The sequence below is a fragment of the Podarcis liolepis genome (genome assembly GCF_965112155.1).
Source record: "Podarcis liolepis genome assembly, chromosome: 1".
NCBI classification, from domain to species: Eukaryota; Metazoa; Chordata; class Lepidosauria; order Squamata; family Lacertidae; genus Podarcis; species Podarcis liolepis.
Genome location: NC_139554.1, coordinates 4,225,884 through 4,242,650, shown reverse-complemented (window position 1 = coordinate 4,242,650; position 16,767 = coordinate 4,225,884). Strand labels below are relative to the sequence as shown.

General features: G+C 42.1%; 1 protein-coding gene across 6 annotated transcripts in view; it reads right to left on the bottom strand.

Moving 5' to 3' along the window:
* FERMT2 (FERM domain containing kindlin 2) overlaps nt 1-16,767 on the bottom strand; it is an 87,619-nt gene that overhangs the window by 51,257 nt on the left and 19,595 nt on the right. For all 6 annotated transcript variants that reach the window (XM_083514830.1, XM_083514834.1, XM_083514829.1 and 3 more), the window contains exon 3: nt 15,881-16,114. In XM_083514830.1, coding sequence (XP_083370956.1) covers nt 15,881-16,114 — 234 coding nt within the window. The remainder of the gene's footprint in view (nt 1-15,880; nt 16,115-16,767) is intronic.

Genomic DNA, 16,767 nt, shown 5'->3' with positions numbered 1-16,767 from the left:
GCATTATCAGGTATCCTGGCAGACAGGAGAGAAGCAACACTCCCAAATTTCTGCACACCATTGTTCTGGGTCTCTCCTACCTCCTTGCAAGGAGGGGAGGGAACTCTGTTGCAATGGGCACATATGTCCTACTGAAGTCACTAGGGAGTATGTGCATTTCAAGACTGCAAAAAGATGTGTGATTCAAACTCATGCAGTTATCTTGACAAAGGACTCCGGTTTACCCTATATGGGGGAGACCAGGCAGTCGACAGGACATATGGTACAACAGCTCTCAGGAAAGCATGCTTTGTGGATCTGAATCTATTCATACCTAAAGTTATGTGGCACTTTCTTGGAGAGAGAGAAATAAGTCTTTCACTAAAGAAACTCACAACCTACGGTAAATATTGTGCTACTGATCTTGTGAACAAAGGATGGTTCCTAAGTTTCTTTAAAGAACAAGGCTTTTGTGATCATGACTCCTGCCCGAGCATAAGCAAAAACATACATACACAAAAGCACAACCCAAGTGATTTAAAGATTTTCTTGGCACATTTTTAACATGCTTAATAAGTTACATCAGGACATGGAGAAATGAAGAACACAAGAGACAAACTGCATGACCATCCAAATTATGACTATTTAGATTTATCAAACCCAAGTGATTACAGATGAAGCTACACAAAGGACAAAATACAATTCTAAGATGGAACACTTCTTTAAAAACCAAACAAAAAAACACACCAAGTGCTTCAGTGTTTAAAACTTAAGTGACATGTCAGTACACTAAAGCTTGTGGTTTCAGAGAAATGAAAAGGGGGTGGAAAGAGACAGCATGTAAGCTGAAAAGTTGGGAAAATCCACTTTAGGGCTGGAGAAATCCCCTTAAAAAAGGAAATGGGACTGAATGTGGGGGTATTTCTCAGTGCTGTCTGGCTCCAGTGAATCATTAATGATATTGATGTCACACATCGACATTAAGAACAAAGAAACCTCAGACAGGACTTGCCGCTAGATTTTTATTGCTATGGGAATCTGAGAGATGATCTTCCATCAGAGTTAGAGTTTTATGCAATTTAACTAACAATAAGGCTGTCTTTGAGGGGAGAGAGGTGATTTGAAACAAGCCACATACCAAACATTACCACAAAAGCAAGGGTAACATTTCACTGAATTATCCATGTATTCTACTCAACTGAATGCATGGATAATTCTACTCTTAAGATCTGGATAATTTTTATTATCAGATATTCAGTAATAGGGCCTCACCCCACTGCACTGCCCTGGTCTTCTTGGACTTTAAATCTTGAGTCCAACTTGGAGACAGAAGCTTAGCTACGGACATCAACAGAGTTTATATCAGAAGTGAGATTTTAAGTGGGATCTTCATGGACCATAGTTCAGTCTTTTGCCAATGAGCTACTGCTTAGTAATTATTTGGGGGATTTGTTAAGATACACGTGAGAAATGAATAGTGGGGTGGGAATTGGCTAACAAATGCAAAAGGATTTGCACACAAATGAAGACTACACATAATGTGAAGAGTGCAACTGGATCAGAACTGGGAGTTAATTTGTCCTTCATCAGTTTTACCAAGATCATTACATACTGTATATATAAAGAAAGCATGTTTGGGATGTTTTATTGGCGATTTATGCATTTGGCCTATGCTTAAAATATTCACTTGAATGAAGGTCAAGCGTTTCCATTCTCTCCAAAGCTGAAACAGCACTTTGTGAATGCTCTTTTTCTGGGGAGGGTCTGTTGCAGTGCCAATGAGCTTTCGGGAAGCAAGGCTAATTGGAAGCGCCCCAACATACTGAAGACATAAAAATATAAAACAGTGAGAGAGAGAAAAGAGGGAAGAGAGACTTGCAAGCAGTGGAATTGTTTCCTGCCAAAATAATCTCCCTGATCATCTACATAAGAAGGCTCTCGCTACATTTTAGGAATTTTCTACATGGATTTTAAAACAATTGAAACACATGGGGGGGGGATCAGATTAAGAAAAAGCTTATGAGTCACAAAAGAATGACAATGTACTGTATAACTATCAAATGTAGGTTTTTGTTGACAAAAAGGTTACTTTCAATATGTGGAGGCTGGAAAATGTTCTAAAATTAATGATTTTTAATGGGAAACATTCCAATTCTTGGTATATTTTTACTGAAACTTTTCACCATACAATACACTAAAAATCAAACTAATATAAATAAAAATAAAGAAGAAAAGAGAAAACAAAACAGAAGAAAGAAAGAAAGAATTAACACTGTGAATTAACACAAGTCAATTTGGGAAAGTGGAGTGGATACTAGTACCAGTGAAATCTTAAATCAAAGCTGCAATTAACTTTTTTCAGATGACTATCCGTAGAAAGTACATTTCTACCCAGGGCTCTGTTATACATGCTAAAATTAGTATGTTTTATTACTTTCAGTGCCTTCATTTTTGTCTTTATCTGCCCCAGCCACAACAAAACAGGTCTCTCCCGTATTGGTCTCTTCAGCCACAGCAGGCACTGTAACTCTCCGATGGTTTGACTTCATCTCCACAGGTGCACTGCTCCACTGTCTCTTGAGACAGATGGATGCCAACAACGACATACTTTGCCTTTGACATACCAAAAAATCCTGGGGATCTGAAGGCCATTTCACACATTAACAGCAAATACAGATTTTCCAGCAAAGACACATTTTGCTAGAGAGCTGCATCTACTCCTGCCTCTCTGACAAAAAGTGGTTTGAAATACATGCTTGTGTCATTCATTCCCAAGTAGGGCGCCGGCGGAGGTGTTTTAACCTTCCTGTACTGCCAAAGTAGTGCACATTTACACACCTCCACCTTGAACTACCTCTTCAGAAGGCTAATTGTAGGGAACAGTCTCCATTACCTACTCTTTCCAGTTGCAAATGCCAAACCATTCGAAGGATCATTGGAGGTATGTTTCAGTAGCAAGTTAGGCCAACTGACATATCATAAAACTTTACTTCCTTCCCATACTGGCTGATGATTTATCTTTCCTCTGTTTGAAGTTTTTATCTGAGGAACACAGCAAAAGACATGCTAAAGTAAAGAGAGGGGAAAGCTACAGGGAACAGAAAGGTGTGTGGATTACTTGCCAGGAAAATCCCACTGGGATCCTCTGTGAGTCTGAGGCCTTAACAACAATTAGTCACAGGTTTCATATTTCTCATTATCCAGAAGCCTACTACAAGATGATAACTCATTCTCATAATTTAAAAGCCTCCAGATTTTGGAGCTAGAATTGAGCTTTGCAACACAACCTTGGGAAGACTGAATACTAGGCTACTCTCTTTAAACATTCTATTAGGACACTTTCAAGGTGTTATTTTCAGATGAAGGCCATCTCCTTCTCACTTTATTTAAAGCATTGATTCCCTGCTCTCTAAGCCAAAAAGGTTCCCAAAATGGCATACAATCTAAGAGACATGACAATCGAGGACTCAAGTTTCTGGCTGTATTGGGAGAATGCCCTCCCTGGAAAATTTCCTCCCATAAGAACTTGGAGAATAGGTGATATAGTACTGTCCAGGCCAGAAGAATAAAGCAGGTGCTGCTGCTGCTACAAGTTATTCCATCTAATCTGATAGATATCAGGTTATTTTTTCTGGGACCAATGCACCTCTATCCTTATTAATAGCCATGACTAATGAGAGATACACTTAGTCCTCACTAGTAACGATATGCAACAAACTACACTCATGCCCTGTCCAAATCTTTTCCACTTTGCAATGGATACTTTAATCTGATCTGCAAAGGTTTTAAAACAAAGGCAACAGATAATTACGCTTTTGTCTCCAGGAAGCAGACAGGAACAGGACATGACTGCCAATAGAATTGTTTTCACTTTAAGGGAACTTTTGGCTATGTCCTGGCCAGTACTGCAATGTAGCAGACCAGTGATCCAGTTTAAATGTCATGCTGGCCATACAGAACCCCTGACAGTTAATGGGGGTTGAGCCTCACAGAGGGACTATCAATTTGCAAGCAATCTAACTGGTCTGTTCAACAGCACTGCACTTACCAATATTTCAAAATAACTGGCAGTTAAAACCTGGCTACACAGGCAGCAGAAACTGTTCTATAGCCAAGTCAGAAGTTGAGAATTTATGAATGTTGTAGACTTTACAGGCAAACCCCAGCTTTCTCCTTCTTCACCCTTACTTTAAAATATTCCAAATCTGAAAAGATTTTCGGAGAAACAATATCTGTTTCAAATTATCTCCTAGTCGGTTTCATATTACCTCCCTTTACTTAAGAGCACATATAAAAGCTCAGGCATTATGCCATTCTGCAGAGTTTTTGTTCCTCCCAGGCTTGCTTTTTTATGCCTATCAAGATGTAGCCAGTTGTCACCTAACATGTGCAACTGGAAGCACCAAGCAGCTCTTTATAGAATTTTATTGGCAGTCATGCGGGTGGAAATTTTAAATAGCATTTCTGAATGCCAGAGGACATTATGTCCTGATTGAGACCCTCTCGCTGGGGGGGGGGGGAAAGGGGGGGGAGACACGCCAATCATACATATAGGCTAGTGCATAGCAACTTTTGGAGATGATTTCTACCTTACTGCCTAGCTTTCTTTCACTGCCACCCATTCAAAATACAAATGATACACAATGAGATTATGTTTCAGCACCTGAAGAGACAGAACATCCTTTACAAGAACACACACCTTAGTCATGCAGCCACTTTCATCTTCACCAAGAACAGTTGCTGAATTTATCTGTATAGATAAAAGGCATACCAAAATGATTTGCAGAAGCTGTGAGGCACAAGTTATTTGGTGAGCACGCACAAGATGAGAGTTGGTCCAGCAATGTTTGAAGGGCACCAAGTTGATGACCCTTGAATTAGGCGAAGTGTTGGTGCAAATTTACTCCATGACTGACCACGCTTTTGAAACACAGTCACTAAAGTCCGAACCCAAATGCTATTATTTCTATTGCAGATAAACTTGCTCCCAAACATATCTAGAAACCTGTGTATGCAATTTCGAATAACATCCAAACCAGAGACTGATCCAAACCATTATGGTCCCCCTGGCCCTTAATGTTTCGATTCCACCATTCTCCTGTGCCATTTGTGTGAACTGTGTGTAGAAATAAGCTGTGCATTTTGGAAAGCCACTGCAAGGAAGCAGGAGCTGACTAAAGTGTGCTGAAAGCCAAGGACCCTCAGTCAAAGGGGGCAACATCCTTTACAGTCTATGCTTCGCTGGTGCAATCCCTGTTCTCCAGAACATCCCTTCTGCTTTAATAACCTTTTAAAAAATCTGTGGCCAGCATCTGGAATGTGTAATGTAAAATATCCTTCTGAGAGCTGCAAGCCAGTTGTGGGTGGGGCCAAATGCAAAAGGGAATGGAGCAAAATAAGACTTATTGTACTTTTGTACAGTAAGGTTACATTAGTAGGGTGCCACAGAGGTCTGTCCTGGGCCCGTTGTTGTTCAATGTCTTTGTAAACGACTTGGAAAGATGAATTGAGGGGATGCCCATCAAATCTGCAGATGACACCAAACTGAGAGAGCATAGCTAATGCCGCGGAAGTAAGAATCGGGATTCAAAATGACCTTAACAGATTGGAGAACTGGGCCCAAACCAACACAATGTATACAGCGACAGGACAGTTAGTATGTTGTCAACAGATTGACTTGTGGGGAAATCAAATGATTATATCCCTACTCTTTCCCACCCCTCCCCCACCCACTCCATTAATTAGTATACACCGAGAAGTATTAAGTCTTAGATGCTCAGGTTCTTTGTTGTTGTTTAGTCATTTAGTCATGTCCGACTCTTCGTGACCCCCTGGACCAGAGCACGCCAAGCCCTCCTGTCTTCCACTGCCTCCCAAAGCTTGGTCAAACTCATGCTGGTAGCTTTGAGAACACTATCTAACCATCTCGTCCTCTGTCATCCCCTTCTCCTTGTTCCCTCAATCTTTCCCAACATCAGGGTTCTAGAGCTTTGCTAATAAAAACACTGCTACCAATGGCTTTTGTCTAGGCTTGATAAGCTGGACTTTCAGTCTTCATTGATGAACAAAGCAATCAGTGTTCTGGTATATGAGCCTTCTGCGCTACAAGGAAAATGCTGTACTCTACCCTTCAAGAAACACAGAGCATAAAAAAGAGCTGTAATTGTACACGTTCATAACATGCTCACTTAACAGAAGTGTGAGAAGGCAAGAATTTCCAAAAACCTAAGCATTTAAAAGGAAGCTAGTATGGTGGCAAAATTCAGCCTGGTCAGTACTGCCCAATTCACTGCGAGCAAGATTACTCAGCTATGTTTCATATCAAATTCTTTTTCTACTTTGCATCATTTTACCGCTGTTCTTAATCAGACACCAGGAAATCCTAATGGGCACAAAATACAGTTTCTAACACACACACCCCAAAGCCATGTATTACCTCAGTTTCAGAAGAAAATTTGCAAGTGGTGGCTCACTTAATATTTTTCTTTAAGGTCTCCCCTATGAAATTGCCTTATATACTGTTGTTCCTTAAGACATTTGTCTTGAACACTAAATATAAATTGATTTCAGCATATTAGGCAAAGTAAGGTCTCTCTTAAGGTGGTGTGAAAAATCTAAATAAACACCATCATAGCTTTTCAAATCCTCTATTTCCCTATGTGTTCTGCGTCTTCAACAATAAGCCTCAAGTAGCACTAGCACAACATGTGACTTCCTCCGTTCTGCGCTACACACAAAAACAGTGACGGGAGTAGGGTGTGCTGACACTTAAGAGCAACATGCTGCCCAGGCCAAGAGCGTGATATGCTGCCTGCGCCAAACAGGAGCCCTATGCCTAGTAATAACGGATGACAAGCAAAGTGATACCTTGCTCTATGCCAAGGGAGACTGGTTCCAAGGTGCCCAAAATGCCTTGAGGATGGTGCATACATGAGCCTCTCCCTCTCTGCCCCCTTGCGCAGCGCACTGGGAGCCAAACGATGCATGGCATTGGCAGCTGTTGCCAGAATAATTGTGCCGACCCACCCCTACTTTACCAGAGCCACGATCCATTAAAGGACACACTCCCTTTATTAGTGCTATGAAAGTCATTCCTCTTCCACCACAAAGTCAAGCATTTTAGCAGCCTATTTTTACCCAGCTCTTCACTCACGGGTTCCAAAGAGCCATGTGTCCCACAGTTACTCGGATTCTCTGAAGTCCTGCAACTCTCACAGCTATCTAAGAATAAACATCCTTTCCCTTCTGGCACAAGGGGAAACTGTGGCTGAGGCTGCTGTCTTAAAGACTATCATTATCCAGGCCTTTTCACAACCAGGAGGGTGAGGAGAGTAGAAGAGTTGTTTCCAGAGGGGGAAAGCGTAACCAGAAGAGTTTAGTGACAGGATTTGTAACAAAAAAGGGCTAGGGGGATAGGGGCTACACACAGCTTTTCCCTCTCAAACAGGAGGATTCTGGAAAACAAAAGTTCACAAGGTAGCAGTGATGGGGGTAGGAGAGAAAGACAATGATAGTTGTATATTTGCACACACAGCTTCAGGCATTTTGTTAGGAGCATGCACTTTGCCATGGAAAACCTGTTGTCTTTGTCCATGGAGTTTTCTTGGCAGGGATACTGGAGTGGCTTAGTGATGTATGGAAGCGAGAGCTGGACCATAAAGAAGTCTAATCGCCAAAGAATGGATGCTTTTGAATTATGGTGCTGGAGGAGACTCTTGAGAGTCCCATGGACTGCAAGAAGATCAAACCTATCCATTCTGAAGGAAATCAGCCCTGAGTGCTCACTGGAAGGACAGATCCTGAAGCTGAGGCACCAAGACTTTGGCCACCTCATGAGAAGAGAAGACTCCCTGGAAAAGACCCTGATGCTGGGAAAGATGGAGGGCACAAGGAGAAGGGGACGGCAGAGGACAAGATGGGGGGACAGTGTTCTCGAAGCTACCAGCATGAGTTTGACCAAACTGCGGGAGGCAGTGGAAGACAGAAGTGCCTGGCGTGCTCTGGTCCAGGGGGTCACGAAGAGTCGGACACAACTAACGGACTAAACAACACTTTATCACGGAATCCCAATAAATCTACTTGTAAGAATCAAAGAACGAACAAAAATATTTTGTTAAATAGCTGCTACATTGCCCATTATGAAAAAATCCACTCATCTAGCAAACGTTAAGAAATTTATTTAAGAATTCAGCTGAATAGGGACGCTCTTTTACTCTAATAGTAAAAGGGAGAGCAGAAAAGCACACAGAGACAAACATGGAAGATGTGACATGTACACACCACCCCCTCGGCATGATTCATCCAGTAATGTAGTTGTTAAAAATAGAAAGTTTCTCCTTTCATTAAGTTTCATCAAATTTAGGTTGCATTTTCCCTGCCGTCAGAATTAAAAGGAAAATTGTACACAAGACATTCTACCACAAGTATTAAGTAGTCAGACAAACAAGACGATAATGAAAATAAACACTATTTACGACACGGCTATCACAGCCCCATTATGAAGGAACATGCTGAGAATTTTAAGTTTTCTGTTTTTCTTCTGCTCCCGAGGGGAGAGGGGAGGAGTGGGGGTGGGGAAGAGCCTATCCTGTGAAGGGGTGGGAGCACAGAGAAATTTAATCCCAGTGGGAAACTACTAGCCAGTGTTTCCTCTAGTTCTTTTCTATGCAAGCTGCATTGAGACAAGGGTGGGGGGGAGAGAATCACCACAGGGTTTATTTTTGAGTGGGGGAGGGAAAGACAGATCACATCTGGAAAAAGACATTACAAAGTTCAGCAAAGTTGTATATCAGAGCATACAGGAAATTAACTCTCACTTACAGAAGAGCTACTGTCCGGCAGGGGCTAAGAGGCTGAGTTGTGAAACAGAAAGTCCTGGATCAATTCTTGCTTTGGCTGTAAAATTTGCTAGATGTCTTGAGGCAAGCCCCTAGCTCCCTGCCTCAGTCCCATCATCCAAATCCATTAACACCGCAATAATTACACCAAACACACACTTTTGAGTAAGAGTTCAATACATATTCTCATGGCTGCTGTAAGGATTGCTGGAGCAATAATATGCTAAGCTCAAGAGAAGTCTAATATGTTTAATATCGCACAAAATGCCACAGACACATACTTCACTTTTCCCTTGAGAATGAAATTCTCTTTCTGTATTTACATCAGGGGTGGGGAGATGAAGGCTCCCTACCTCTGCTCAAATTTAAGTACAGTGGTACCTTGGGTTACAAACTTAATTCGTTCCGGAGGTCCGTTCTTAACCTGAAACTGTTCTTAACCTGAGGCGCGCTTTTGCTAATGGGGCCTTCCGCCACTGCCGCGTGATTTCTGTTCTCATCCTGGGGCAAAGTTCTCAACCCGAGGTACTTCTTCCAGGTTTGCGGAGTTTGTAACCCGAAGCGTTTGTAACCCAAGGTACCACTGTACTGTATGGCAATTATAACACGATGATCTTAAGGCACATAGCAAATTAAGCAATTTAAAAACACTCAGTCAAGACTTCCACAAGTATCACAACACATACAGTGAGCCCTCGAGTTACGTACCGCTCTGGATACGTAACTTTTGGGTTGTGAACGCGGCAAACCCGGAAGTGTATACTTCTGGGTTTTGCTGCGCACGCATGCACAGAAGCGCTCTATTGCGCCACGTTTGCACGCAGCAGCGTCGCCTCCAATTACGGACTTTTTGGGTTAAGTACGGACCCCCGGAACAAATTTACCGTATTTTTCGCTCTATAACACGCAGATTTTTTCTCCTAAAAAGGAAGGGGAAATGTCTGTGCGTGTTATGCAGCGAATGTGTGGTCCCTGTAGCCGAAAAATAAGGCAAAAATCAAACCGCGCTTCAGGGAGAAGGGAAGCCTGAAGAGAGGAAGTGGCAGCTTCCCTGCATTCTGCCTCAGGGTCTTACTGCCCACCCTGCTCTGTTTCGTTGCTGTGTTTGCTCAAACGGAACAAAGAGCAGGGAAAGCCCCTCCCCTCCAGGCAAGTAGAGAGGAAAGCAGAGCGTCGGTCTATCCTGTCCCTGCTCCGGAGGGAACAATGTTTGTGAAGGGAAGAGAGATTACAGGTTCGGCTTAAAATTCTGATTTGACTTCCTGCTTTTTGTTTTTGGAGACACACAGCATTCAAATATGCTTTCTTCCATTTAAAAGGATGAAATCCTTAAACAGTGGCTGGCTTGTGTGGGTGGGTGGGGGAAAACTTTTGCCTTCCTTTCCTCACGTTATAGCCCTCTCCTGCATTCTTAGCCTTCTGTGTTTTTCCTTCCCTCCCCACTTAAAATGTGGTTACAAAGCATGGATCCACATGGATCCTCAGGATCTTTGCATTGGGTCACCCCAAATTCACCATCAGAGCACACAGCATGTCCATGGCTACAGCCTGTCCCCCCCAAAAAAAATCACACACCCATTGTTGCCTGGGGCTGCAATGGTGCAAAAACGTGGTTACAAAGCATGGATCCACAGGGATCCTCAGGATCTTTGCATTGGGTCAGCCAAAATTCACCATCAGAGCACATAGCATGTCCATGGCTACAGCCTGTCCCCCCCCCAAAAAAAATCACGCACCCACTGTTGCCTGGGGCTGCAATGGTGCAAAAACGTGGTTACAAAGCATGGATCCACAGGGATTCTCAGGATTTTTGCATTGGGTCACCCCAAATTCACCATCAGAGCACATAGCATGTCCATGGCTACAGCCTGCCCCCCCAAAAAAATCACACACCCACTGTTGCCTGGGGCTGCAATGGTGCAAAAACGTGGTTACAAAGCATGGATCCACAGGGATTCTCAGGATTTTTGCATTGGGTCACCCTAAATTCACCATCAGATCACATGTCTGTGGCCACAGCATGAATCACAAAAATGATACGTCCACCGTTTCATTCAGAATATTTTTTCCCTTGTTTTCCTCCTCTAAAAACGATGTGCGTGTTATGGTCAGGTGCGTGTTATAGAGCGAAAAATACGGTAATTCGTATCCAGAGGGTTCGCTGTATTGCAAACACAAATGACCAAACACACCAGAGAAGCTTAAAGCGGTTCCAATCAAACACCAATTAAAAAGCCAATGCTCTTCAGTCACCACCTGCCTCATTCCCAAAGATAGGATATCCAGAGAACAGCCTCATAATATTATCTCAGCATGTGGACAGGGTTAGGCCCAACATACTTTTGAGGCAGTCTTCTTAATGATACTGCTGTGCCAAATTCAGAACAACAAAGAGAAATCTTGTTGACTGCTCCCCTCTATTTCTCCCTCCTCCCCGAAAGAAATTTGTGGATTCCCACCTGCTAAATCTGCACACACACTTTTGGGAAGAGTAGTAAGACCTCCTTTTGATCTGGCTTTCTAGACTCAGTGTGTCTAGGGTTGCTGTAGTTCTTAAAGGAAGCATTTTAATAAAGTGCAATTTTGTTGTACCAATGGGTTTATGCTTGTTATCTGCCCCAGCCTTCAGAATCAGTATGGGAAATGATCTAACGTGAACTGGAAGGACATTTTAAAATCAATCATCAATAATACTACATGCTTTTAAATTAATTCTCCAATTTGTGGCTATCACTTTGATGCTATAATACGTTTGCTTACAGTGGCTCACTTCCTGCCTCTTGACAGAAATAGGTCAGCCAAGAGTTATCCATTTTTATTTTAAAAGCAAAAAAAGATTGATTATAACAAAGCTCAAGTTGCAAGATTCCGGTTGCAAACTCTGACTTAGTTTTCACTTCAGAACTGGCCTTTATTTAAATAAGGCTAGACAATACTGACACCAACATCTCTCAGAAGACACTACGCACAGAATTAGGCAGATAATACAAAGTTAAGTGTTGCTGTGGTCTGTTAACACTAAATCAAAATGTTTGACTGAAAAACAATGCTATGGGCAGGGTTGAGCACTCAGATATCTTTCTCTTTGCATATTCAAACTCTTATCTGCAACTCTTATCTTACTAATAAAGTAGAGGGGGAGCAAATTCCAATAGCCAATTTTAACAAGAATCCATGGGCTACAAATAAAGCCTCAGGGCTGCATGTGGGCGCTACAGGTTGCCCACTTGTATTCATGCTCTTCCCCATGCCCTTCTTTTCCCTGCAGCACTGAGTAGGTAAGGATTCTCTCTCTCAACATATAAACAGAAGTTTGTTTGATTAAGGATGCTCCCAATTTATGGTTCAACAGAGATCCTAGAACTCAGCATGGATGGGCGTGTTAGTAAAGGTTATTAGACATGAGGCACAAATGGTGTTTTGCTTCTGACAAGTAACCCAAAGTAGAAATTTGACATAGTAAAAGAAGAATTCAACAGTATGTAACTTTAAATTGATCAGCACAGCTTCTGTAGCAAGACAGAGGGCCAAACTAGATGCAAGGATGTGAAACACATAATTAGAAAGTATTTATAGGCATTGTTGTTGTTGTTAATTTAAAAGCAGGGAGGGCTGTGAGATTTTCACTGGTATCAATGGGAGCTCTTTTCCTGGTGGGGAGGGGCGGGAGATTTTCAATGAGATTGCAACTGGGGAAGGAAGGATTCCACTCTCAATCTCACATACTGCAATCCTGATTAAAAGCTCACCCTTGCATGCTGTCTAATTCACATCTAGTTTGGTACTAAGGCACTCTCAATAGCTTTTTAAAAAGCAAAACCTGGATGAAGGGCAGGACCTTTTAGAATAAATTGTAGCTTAGGAAGTGTGTGACCGACCTAAACACCCACATATTTAGCACAGTGTTAAGAACACAAACTGGCCTCAACTAGCTGGACCTTTGGTCTGATCCAGTGAGCCTCTTCTTACGACGTTTTCTTATGTGTGCATGCACATGTGTGTTATGAATCAGATTTCATATTATATTATTAACATCTGTTGTAAACTGCCTTATCATTCCAGTTAAAGGCAGGGTATAAATCTTTTAAATTAAACTTGTAATATTTATATTCACCAATATTCATAATAATTTAAACACACACACACCATCCAATAAAAGAGACAAATCAAATCAACAAAGATATCACCAAAACCAGCACAACAAAAAAGAACAAAGGCCAGCAACATTAAAGAGCTAAGGCAGCTTTAGCTTGAACTCTGAGTCAAAAAGATTTGAACTTGGACAACAAGTTGGGCAGCTTTGATCTATGGGAAAAGAATGGCCTTTTGATAGCCATTTTTCTTATAAACACAGCATCCTCATAATCTGCCTTTAGTGTCAGTACATCTTATGACCAGTTCCCAATCTTCCAGTACCTTCAAATAAGGGGATTTTTTCAGTCTAAAATGCAAAGGATACAGGCAGTGTTTTTTTTCTAAAAAAATGTTTAGGGGTACTCTCATTTTGACTCAAGAAAACCACAATTTTATAGTTAAAATTGGGAAAAATAAATACAGTAAATGGACAAAAGTACAAAGATTCACAAAATGTTTTATCTCAGGGTCCAAACTAAAACAGTGGTAGTTAACACAGTGTCCTCCAGATGTTGTTGGACTTCCAACAGCCCCAGCCAGCATGGCGGGAACCACAATGACTACTATTAGTTTAGGGAAAGGTGCCCTATCGATTAACTTTTGATTTATATAATTGTTGTTGGCAACCGTCTGCACTGAGAGACAATGGAGTGCTCCTCCGGAGGTTAAGTCAAACCACTGCGTTAACAGCACCAAAGTGTGTATGGATGTCCTGGGTTGCCCAGACATCAAGACCCCACGCTCAGCCTTGATGATGTGGTCCAAAGGAAAGCACAGCAATATGTTTGGCACCAACTTGGCTGCAGGAGTTGGTGGAAGGAGGCATACAAAACGCCATCCCACCATCTTATGGGCTCCACTCGGGATTAGCCTACCTTAGCTTTTTCTTCTTCCAAAGAAGAAAAAGCAAGGCACTGTAGGTTTAGGATCAGAGTTGTCCTTCTCCTAGATGGGCTACCTTCTCAGGCTGATGAGCCCCATGTGCCCCCCACTTCCCTCTACAGCATGTACAGAAGCCACCTTCTTGACTATTGATCCCACTATTGATCTCATCCACTAGAGCTTGTCTTCGCATGCAGCAGAAGTCCCTAACTCACTGAGGATTTGAGATCCATCGGCTACCCTCACCTGGTTTTGCTGGCCAGCAGTTTCCTAGTGACAGCCCACTGACAGCTTCTTGGAGCCACAGGTGTGAGCGGAGTGCAGGGTGGGGACCAAAGGTGGACAAATCATCATCATCACCATAGAATCATAGAATTGGAAGGGACCCTAAGGATCATTTAGTCCAACCCCTGCAATGCAGGGCTATGCAGCTGTTTCATACAAGGATCAAACCTGCAATTTTGGCATTATCATCATCATGCTCTAACCAACACTGTCAATCTGCCTGGGTTGCCGCAGTCACTCTACAAACTACCCCAGAAGGAGTACAACATGTACCACTCTCCTAATGCCTCATACACATAATTATGTGCTTAATATAATCCATGACAGCTGGCCATCCAACCTCTGTTTAAAAACCTCCAATGAAGGCAAGTCCATTCTGGAATGTACTATTATCATCTATTAACATAAAACTATTAGCATGTTTTATGTCTTTCAAAGAACTTACAGCAACTTTTATATTCCAAATCATGGAATATTTTGTATAAGGCACCTTTCTAAAAAAGAATGGTCTTCCACCCCATCCCTGCAATCTTTCTGGACAAAGCCTAACGCAACTCTCTTGTGAGAAAGGTCTAGGAATGGCCACAGAGAAGGCCCTGTTCCTTCTGGAGGTTGATTTAGCCTCTACACAGGAGTTTTCCTCAAGCCTCTGCCATTCCATTAAGCTCTCCCAACTCCTTGGAAACTAAGGCGCCAACTGAGCTCCAGCCGATGGGAGATATCATCCACAAGTATATCAAAACCATTTAAACAAAACAAGAAACCAGACGTGTTTGCCAGATTTCAATGGGATGCTGACAGGATGAACATTCCTTTACCAAGCCAATGAAAAATCCACATGTTAAACCACAATTTCAAGGACACAAACCCCCAATAAACTCTATTTTAAATTGTATAACAAATTCCAAGTGTCTGGGGCTGTACCATAAGGAAGCCAAGAGGAAGAGGAATGTCTGGAGAGCATGCAACTGTTCGCCTGCCACAATGTTCCTTCATTGTACAAGCTGCATAGGGGAAATAACACTGCTTTCCCCTTCTTTAGTGTCTTTGAACCAGCAGTACCCATGACATCAGTCCGCTTCACTATCTCAGATCTTTGTAGGATCCTGATGCACCACCTGTCTCCACATGTACCTGCCCTCACAACCAAGATCCTCAAGGGTTCCTGTTCCAGGTTCATATGATGTTTGCCAGGGGTTACCCTGGGAGAAGCCCTTCTTAGTGGAACTGCCCTATGGAATGCTCTCTCAAGGGAGCCTCACCTGGTGCCTACTGGTTAAAGGCAAGGAGTTTTAAAATATATATATATATCTGACCTTGGCTGGATTTGTTGTTTTTGTGCTGCTCCCAATGATTTTATGTTTTTCTTTTGCTATATTTCTGCATGGTTTTAATTTGTATGTTTTAAATGTGTTTCTAAGTGTTGTATGCTGCTCTGGGTATTTTATTAATCTGTGTGGTATAAATTCCTCAAGTAGTCAATATATTTGTGCATAAGTGACAGATTCCCACTGTCTGACTGGTATTTTACTAGTTCCACCAGCCAAAAGTTTTTCTTTCCTATTTTCACAAGGGCCATGTGCAATAAGAAACCCTTAGGAAGTTGAAGAATCAATCCAGAGGTAGCAGGCTAATCTGCATTTGCTAGAAAGCTGATGCTTCAGATAACTATCGCATTACGGAACAGGTATCAAGAACGGCTGCCGCAAGCTGCTTGACACATGAAGAGGCAACATTTGGCTCCATAACCAGCAGATACTCACTGAAGGTCTTGCAGATGTCAGACACAGCTTTGAAGACTCGATCAGAAAAGTTCACTTTCACCTTCACGTACTTCATGTTGGGGAGCTGAAGTCGGAGGAGTTTGTGCTGAGGAGTAAACTGTAGTTTGGCGTCTGCCTGTATTCCATACTTATCCAAGGTCCAGTGAGTTTTAAGGAGCCATGTTCTCTTCTTTTCCCACCACAGGGCGTGGTCGGACCAATCTTTCTTGACGTCTAGGACAGCAAAGATAAAAAGATTAGGAAACAAACAGAAAAATCAAGTGAATACAGGTTACTGAAATATTTCTTTGGCTACAGAGTCATAAGCTGTTGCTTCTACAGAGTGATAATTAAATGGTACTGATTTTTATTTTTTAGGACAGTTATTCTTCAAACAGCTTGAAGTCATATAAGTGCTAATATACTATTTGGAGGCTGCATTACTGAACATTTACTCTTAAGGTGGCTAAGCAGCAGATAAGGCCAAAAGAGGTAATAGTTTCAGCTCATCCAATGATAATACTATTTGGTCATGTACACAAGACCCAGAGAACAAAACTAGTATCGGGTCCAGACACAAGAATTCAGTTTCCTTCAGCCCAGATATGAAGCAAAACTTCATCCCTCTGCCCCCCTCCGGAAGTACTTATTAGCATGCAATAAATATTCTGAATATATTTGTGCAGGTCTATCCATATGCAAAGGTAAGGTGGTGCTTGCCAGTGCATTTTCCAACCTCGGAAGAATAGCTTACATTAGATAATTGGCTGTGAAAAAGGTGAGTCTTTGCAAAAGAGATGTTTCAAAAGGAAGTGAGGTTGGCACATCAAAGCCTTTATCGGTCTTACCAGGTTCATGTTTCAAGAATCATTTATTACAGCATAAAG